This window comes from Sabethes cyaneus, chromosome 3 (assembly GCF_943734655.1).
Source record: "Sabethes cyaneus chromosome 3, idSabCyanKW18_F2, whole genome shotgun sequence".
NCBI classification, from domain to species: domain Eukaryota; kingdom Metazoa; phylum Arthropoda; class Insecta; order Diptera; family Culicidae; genus Sabethes; species Sabethes cyaneus.
Genome location: NC_071355.1, coordinates 125,688,830 through 125,697,499, shown reverse-complemented (window position 1 = coordinate 125,697,499; position 8,670 = coordinate 125,688,830). Strand labels below are relative to the sequence as shown.

Here is an 8,670-nt window from a genome sequence, read left to right as displayed (position 1 = left end):
ATATTTGTATAATATAACCAGTATATTACATAGACATGCGTATGTATTGATGATAGTGTACCTACCATAGTGTTATCAAAAAGCTGAATTATGTTCCGTAGGCGTGTCGAATTCTAAACTCAAATGACAAATGAGATGGTATAACAAAGGTTCCTTTCACCAATAGGTGGATTAAATCGGATTTTATTGTATAATAAAGGTAAAAATAAAAAAAATGGAACCAAATTTGACATGTGGGGAATTTTAGAGGCATAAATTTATTTTATGATGGTTTGAGACCCTTCACCCCTGTGGTAGTGCGGGTGGTCTCATACAAATTAAACAGAAATTTTTGCGTAACTTAAAAATTAATTCCTGGTGCCATTAGTCAATAATAAGACCACCAGAAACTACCTATAGTAACACTAGATGATTCAGGGCAAGACGGAGGCATCTTCGAGGGGTAGCTCCCAGGATTTATGTAAAGCACAGTTTCAGCTAGTAAACATTAAATAAATAACAGGATTGAAGTATACAACGTTACTACTTTGATAAACGTTACGTATGTAGCATAGTATACATTGTTTTTTAATCGTTATTCTTTTATTGTTTTCGTTCACAGGCCAGACAAACCTTGGAAACAGAGTTCAAAACGTTACTCGAAACAGCATCGGACAGACGGTTAGACAACGACCAATTGAAGTCTTGACAAAATGAAAATGTTTCTAGTCTACAATAATTAGTGAATTTACATTGCAATAAATAAATTGTAACGCTTATTATAAGTAATAGTGCGCATTGAATTGCGCTATGAAAATAGTTGTCTTAGATTCTTTTGGAAATTTCATACCCACTAGACAATTGTGCGTAAAATGGTAGTGTAATAAAAACGATGATTTATGTAAATATTCCATTTAAATAAGTATACAATGCAGCAAATAAAAAACTAATTTAATCATGTAATCCGTTTCAACCCAAGTAACCAGTTAGCACTAGACACTAGTCCTTTGACAACATTGTATAAGCATACAGAACTATGATTAAAAGCTTATTTTTCTTTATGTACTTCTGTAGAACTCACATAATGCTAAAAAGGCGAAATAGCGGGTTATTAAAATGCTACGCCACAAGCATCCAATAAACATTATCAGTCGAAATGTCATTTTGTCTACATTATCGACGTATCGAGAAAGTATCGACGGCATATCGTTTGCTTGCTTGGAAAATAAAAATAGATTCGGTCAGGATTTAAAAAACTAAAAAAGCAAGCGATTTTTTGCTGCATCTCAAGGGGAGCAGGATAAACAAGAACCATTTTTTGAAATGCTGAATAATGTTACCACCTAGACAGGGCTCGAACCGGGAGTTAGTCATGCAAACCCATTCGTTTCCCTGCAGCTTTGCTATCTAAACCATAGCGGACGTGATTGAGTGAGTTGAAATTAGGCGTATTTAAATCTTGGTGATATTCCCTCTCACATCATAGCTACTTGTCCTGCATTACCAATAGGGTAGAAAAAGACGGCATCCATTAGATGAAAGAGGACACGAATAGCGGCCGTAGAAAAGCAAAATAAGAAGTCAAGTACAAGCCGTTTATCAACACTTACGGCTCGTTTTAATGCAATTAACTAAATGCATTAAATTGTTACGTTATATGCGCATATATTGCTTTCTTTAATGCTGATTTACGTTAATGCTTCAATGCATCAACAATGTCAATATACGTTTTATAAGCAGCAAGATTGTTAATATACAAAAGTTTGGCACCAGGGATGCAGAATTATTTCCAATATACTGTTTTGGATTAATGCTTATGGCTACTTGGGAATTCATCATCCACTCCAAAGTCTAAGTTGTAAAATATTACACATGCTATGCCGAGAGATCATGTGCAACTGGGAAGGTGCACATCGATGCGAACGACAACGGTCAGTGATGCATCAACTTTGCAGCTTTCGAGACTTGGTGATCAGAAGCGCTTTCTTTTCCCACAAAGATATCCACAAAGCCACCTGGAGATCACCTGACCAACGAACTTGGAAGCAAATTGACCATATTCTCATCGAAGGCCGGTTTTTCTCGAACGCTCGCTACGGGGTGCGGATATCGACTCGGACCATTACCTAGTAGCAGTACATGTGCGCTTAAAACTATCGACGGTAATATCTCGCGACAAACCCGCCCTCCTTGGTTAAACATTCGGCAGCTAAACAACCCGCTAGTTACCGAAAACGGATGGAATATGATACACTCGGCCGTCAACGAGGCCGGAACCGCGGGGCTAGGAGTGGAAACCTCGAGTGCACGAAATTATTAGTTTGAAGGGGAATACCAACAAGCGATAGAGAGGAAAAAAAGAGCTTGGAAAAACTATCTAAGCATATCCACGAGAGAGAATTTGGCCAAGTATCGACGAGCGCGGAATTAGTTGACCACAATCCTGAGGAGGAAAAAGCGCCAGAAGGAGGACAGAGATCGTGAGGAGCTGGAACAACTATTCCGGGCTAATGATTTGAAATATCTCAGTTTCCGCAATACGCACTTTTGGAATACTTGGTTGCTTAGCTTAGCTTAGACTGATTGCACATATCAATGGTTGCACTCAGCGATTGATCCGAATCAGTGAAATTGCACAATGAATCAAACGAATGTGGTTGGGAGTGGCCGGTCATTCTCACTGTGCAAAATTCAGTGACTCGATATATGAAGGATCAATAACTGCGCCGGCCACGTCCTTGCAATCAGGTGGGATTGGGGAAGGAGTGTTAGTGTAATCTTTGTTGTTTTAGGGACCGTGTTAACCTCTGCATCCCAGCAAAGATTACAGGAAGGAGTTAAATTTTATTAGTAAGGTAGGTTTCGTTGGATCGGGATTCACCTTAAGTGATAAGTGATGTGATCGTTTGTTTTTTTATAAAGATATTATGTATTTTTTATATTTATTTTTGACGTAGGACTACGTCTTACGGCAAGTTTTGAGATAGGGTGTCATTCCAAAAAATCGAAAAATGCGAGCGTCACGAAAAATGAAAGGTTTTGAGCGCTAATAGCTCAGCGGTTTTCCGATCGATTTTCAATATTCTTACACCAATCGATCGGAAAATCTTCTAAGAATTGACCCAAATGAAGAAAAGTATGGATTCTTGATGTTGAACTATTGAAAAATTGAAAATAATGAACCTATGTTTTACCAGAATTCTCGCTTCGTGATTGGTTGGAAGATTCTTTGCGATGATCTAACCTATACCAATTTGATATCTGTGCTTGGGAAGAAAGCCAAAACAAGTGACAAAGTTTCCTCATTTCAACAAGATTCCTTAACACCGCGGTTCAACCTAGACCATTTTGATGTCCTTGCTTGGGAAGTACGCCAGAGAGAGTGACAAAGCCCCCTTGTGTCAACAGATTTCTTACGAACGCGATTAAACCTAGTCCAATCTGATGTCTGTGTTAGGAAAACGTGCCAGAAAAAATGACACAAGTCCATTGTCCCAACAGTTCGCAGATTCTTTACTGCGTGACGATTAAACCTCGGCGAATTTGATATCTGTGTTGGAAAAATGTGCTACAGCTGTAGTGTTCGGTTATAATACGGCTCTGTATGAATACGCATGCTTGCCGTTTCATTAGAAGTGTAGTGAAAAGATGTGCTGTTGATAAAATAGGATAGAATTGGTAAAATCCTTTCAACGTGGGAAACCATGGATAATAAAAACAATCTATAATTTTTGTAAGGTAGCAGGAAAGTAATAGTTTGTGTTCTTGATTTTGTTAAATTGTTTTCAAATGCACAATCTTTTGAGAATTGAACAATGTATGCAATGTTACTACTTTGATAAATGTTACATACAACGCATGTAGCATGTATATATGTTGCATATAGCATGTATACATGAAGGATCGAATGATTACAAGCATGAATACATGCTACAAAGAGACTTACGTAGTCCTGCGTCACCTATATATGCAGTCGTGTCTTGTACACAACCCCTCTGATTTTTTTAGCGTTATTCTTATATTCGACCTTTATTGAACCGGCCGTTTCGAAAAGCTTGTTTGAGATAATTTAGTTATGTCGACAGATTTATGTTTGCAGATAATTTAAACCAACAATCGAAATATTGTTGAGCCCTTACCGATACATATTGTCATTATTAGTAGCAAATTGAACTCCAAACAGCCGGCTGTAGGGAGTTTTGCTATATTTTCATATCCACGATATAAAAACCCTGCAGTAAGCTTTCGAAAGTACAATAAATGGGCGAAAGGAGGGACCAAGGGATATACAGGTTCATGTTTATGAAAAAAATATCCTTGAAAGTGTAGCCACGTACAGATTCAGCAAAGACACAAGAACTAGACTGAGCATAGTAGAAAGTTCGCATATACACCGCAAAGGACGATACTACTAACGCCTTCTCTTATCCCAAGGGAGTTACCACTGCTTATAAGTGTTAGTGATAGTTATCAGTAACGTACTGAAATTACTGATAGTTATCAGTAGCGACTTTTAATGATAGTTCCCATCCCTACATCCTCCAATTAAAAGCTACCTGGGTAAGTTTTTTTTACGAGTAGGGAAATCTGCTAAGCACCTGAGAATATACGTTACTCTCAGGCACCTGAGAAGAAAACTCAAAGTGTGGGGTTAGGTATCCCGACCCCCTAATGGGGCGTGAGGATCCCGACCCACTAACACCCTACTCGAGTCTTCAGCCTCAATCCTCCCTGCCACCACCTTATCGGTATTACTTCAGGGAGGGGCTATTCCCAAGTTAAAATTCTAAAGCCACTTGGTTTTACTTGAATTTTATAAAGGTTTTATTGCGGTATTAATCATTACCTCTGGGTTTATTGTGGTATTGCGCAATACCAACAGGATACAAGTCCGAACACACTTATAGCTAGCTAGAAAACCATAATAAAACTGTTAATAAAGCAAATTTATTGTGGTTGCTTATATTACTACGTTAAAACTTGTTGGCACCACGTCTCCTATAAACTTACCATAAGTGTGGCGTAGCATCACAAAATGGCGCACCAATCAAAATGATCTTATCGCGGTTACTTGTCAAACCGCAATAAATCTATTAGTTTTATAGAGCTATTAAAACGGTAACACCCTAACCAAACAGTTTTTTGCTGCTATTATAAAGAATACCAAAGTTCAACACCAAAATCTTTTTTTTATGCGAAGACATATTGCCATATTCTAGTATTATGTTTTAGCTCGCAATTCATCAATACATCAAAACAAAGTATTTTGCAGAAAGAAGGTTATTATCAATCGGTTTTCCTGTCAGAGGAAGCAACTAAAATGATTTTGCTAGAAATTGAGATTGACTAACTGAATATTTTCAATTTGTTAAAACAACTAGTTTTCGAAAATTGCAAAATTTCAGTGGCGCGCTGATTTTATCGACCTATCATATCAAAATGCACGATGAAATTAAATGCGAACATGGTGCAAGCCAATGAAATTACTTAAAATTTAATAAATATTCTATGGGATATTTTATTCTGGTCGCTATAAACCAAATCGTTCAGAATGATCTGTCAGTAAAACTAAAACTTTTCTGCTCACGGATATATTTTCAAGTTGACAAAGCTAGCGAAATTATCTGGCGAAAAGCGAAAAGCTTTTTTAAATTATGGCGATGGCTGTCATGCAGTTAATCGGTTTTATTGCTGCTTTTAGCAGAGCGTGATACGACTACTTGAGTTTACAACTTATAAGAATCAAGCGGTTTTGAAAACATTCTGAGGAGTGGGTCACTTGGTCAGAAAGTAGTTTTTTTGCGGTCATCAGAAAGTTCTGGTGGAGCTCATAGTTTTATTAGCGGTTTTATGAAATTGGCCATGAAAACTACTATGCGAATGTAATAAAGCTTGGAATTGTTACTTGGGTTGTGCTTAACGCGCTCTCTTAGATTACTACTGGACTATGGTAGTTGGGCTGTTTATTCGCCGTTGATCGGCTCTCCAGCGGTTTTGCAATCTGGATAACAGCCGCATTGACCGCTCCACACGTCCGAGCTAGAACACATCCTTTGGACTAAGTTATCCGGAGTAGTGTCCTGTACGCTCACTGCCATCACGTTGCCTCGCGCCCGCGAAACGAGGGCATATGAAGAAAGCATGTTCTGCAGTTTTCTCTACTTCCACGCATTCGGGACACGCGGGAACTCCGCATGACCACACCGGCCCGCCATACTGAGTATGGACTGGACCACGTTGACTAATAGCCTTCGCTTGCTGCCATATACCGCAGAGCTATTAGACATCATATGAGACAATGCCGAAATAGCTGTGGAAGCCTTTTTGCAGGCATAGTCGACGTGGCTCCCGAACTTGAGCTTGTCGTCGACCATGACTCCCAGGAGTATTAAGGTCCGCGTTGACGAAATAGTGCAGTTCCCGACGCTGACATTTGCTTACTGCACCGACTTGCAGTTGTTCACCACGATAACCTCCGTTTTGTGATGCGCTAACTCCAGTTTCCTGGAGCGCATCCAGTCTTCGACAATGTTTATAGAGTGGACAGCCGTCAACTCAAACTCTCTGATAGATTCACCGTAGACTTCCAAGGTGATATCGTCCGCAAAGCCAACAAGCACCACCCCTACCGGGAACTTTAGCTTCAACACCTCGTTAAACATGACGTTCCACCCCGCGCCCAGTATGGAACCTTGCGGAACCCCTGAAGTGATCGGAACGCACTTCTGACCCTCCTCCGTGTTGTAGCATAGCACACGATTGTGGAATAATTTTCCAGAATCCTGTACAGCGACACCGGCACTTAGATGTTCCGATTTATTCGTACAATTCATCGGACAATCTGGGACTAAATGAACACTTAAAGGTTACTTAATTGCTAGTATTTACATTGTCAAGTGCAAGAATTCGTTGACGGTAAATGCGTGATGGTTCACCAACATTAAAAAGGTCAGCAAAGCAGTTAAATTGTCTGGTCTGGTCATCATATTCGCCAGTTAACAGCTTGCAGACAAACAAAGATTGCGAAACCTGTCTATGTCGACTTAGTGTGCCTAAACCCAACAAACGACAGCGGTCTTCATACGGTGTTAAATGTTAAACAAATTTTCGCTGTACGTTTTCCAGTCTGGCGAACCCGATTGACTCGTGCGGGTTCCAAACGATGCTCGCAAATTCTATTGTCGACCGTATAATAGAGCAATCTCTCTCTTCTGTTGGGTACTCTCACCACTGCGTCCATTATTTTGAACTTTTGTGGTATGCCCCATTGTTTCTTTTGCTGTACGCTTCAGGCTTACCTATCACTTATTGAGGAAGTGGTAGGCTGGTAGCTGGAGCGAGACAGGTGCCAATCAGGGATGACTTGGTTTATAAACAGGTTTATAAACAGACAGGTGCCAATCAGGGATGACTTGGTTTATAAACCTTATAGTCCTGATCGGCGACGCAAACCAGATCTCCCTAGGCTCTAGTAGGGCCTTTTTGAGATACTGCAGTCTGCGTCCTATTAGTGCTCCACAATTACAGAGTAAGTGTTCCGAGGTTTCGCTCTCGGTATTGCACAGGCGACCAATATCATCTTGCACGAAACCGAGATTCCGAAGATGATATTTACTCGGGCAATGTCCTGTCACCAGACCGGTAAACGTGCTGAGATCTCTCTTATTGAGACTCAGCAGCTTCTGAGTAACCTTAATACTAGGCATTATAAATTTCTTTGATTGTTTGAGCGACTGTACAACCATCCAATTGGCCATAATCATTCGGCTCTCCCATTGTTTCAACCCACTCTTCATCACACAGTCCGAGACAGGGGCGGACTGGCCCACCGGGCAACCGGGCAAATGCCCGGTGGGCCCCAGTAAAAATTTCGTCGTTACACAAAATGAGATTTTCCAAAATTTTTATTTCAGTAAACCTTTTCTACGACTCACGAATGTTCAATTGCTGAGGCCCCATGATTTATGAAATCAACCGATTTGATGATTGAAAATTCAGCTTCAAATGGGACTTTTGGGGCCCAGAACTTTAAACGAAAATTACTCTTTCAGTTAAACTTTTTCTATGACTCACGAATGCTCGATTGCTGGGGCCCCATGATTCATGAAATCAACCGATTTAAAGATTGAAAATTCAGCTTCAAATGGAATTATTGGGGCCCCGAACTTTAAACCAAAATTTTTCTTTCAATTAAACTTTTTCTAACGAATGTTCGATTGCTGGGGCCCCATGATTCATGAAACCATTTAAGTTCAGCTGTTGGGGTCCAAGCTCAGAAAATATTACCAGCTTCAATTCTGAGTAATAAAAAGTAGAATTAGTGTTTCATCCGCAGTTATTTGACTACTTATAAATATCTAACTGTCGGCTTAAGCTCCATACTTAGTTTACTTCAGTGGCGACGGTCCGTTACTGATCCTGCGCCGAATGAATTATGGTCCTTCAGTACACAATCCTGGGCTACCTTTCTTCAAACCCCTCGAACACCCGCTGAACGTGCATCATCCTCGATAGCGCACATCTATCAGTGCGATGTCTACTCCGAAGTCTACGGCCTCTTCTTGATTCTATGCTTAAAATAATTTTGGTTACTCTTTCGTCGGGCATTCTAGACACGTGACCAGCCCAGAGCAGACTGTCACACTGTACTATCTTCATTATAACAGCATATTTATATTCTTAATACAGCTC

At 40.0% G+C, this 8,670-nt stretch overlaps 1 protein-coding gene across 4 annotated transcripts in view; it reads left to right on the top strand.

Annotated features, from left to right (window-relative positions):
- Positions 1-908, top strand: part of LOC128741441 (liprin-alpha-1) — a 1,114,069-nt gene extending 1,113,161 nt beyond the window's left edge. For all 4 annotated transcript variants that reach the window (XM_053837258.1, XM_053837259.1, XM_053837257.1 and 1 more), the window contains one exon: positions 602-908. In XM_053837258.1, the coding sequence (XP_053693233.1) occupies positions 602-688 (87 nt within the window). In that variant the 3' untranslated portion in view covers positions 689-908. The remainder of the gene's footprint in view (positions 1-601) is intronic.
- Positions 909-8,670: the final 7,762 nt, after the last annotated feature.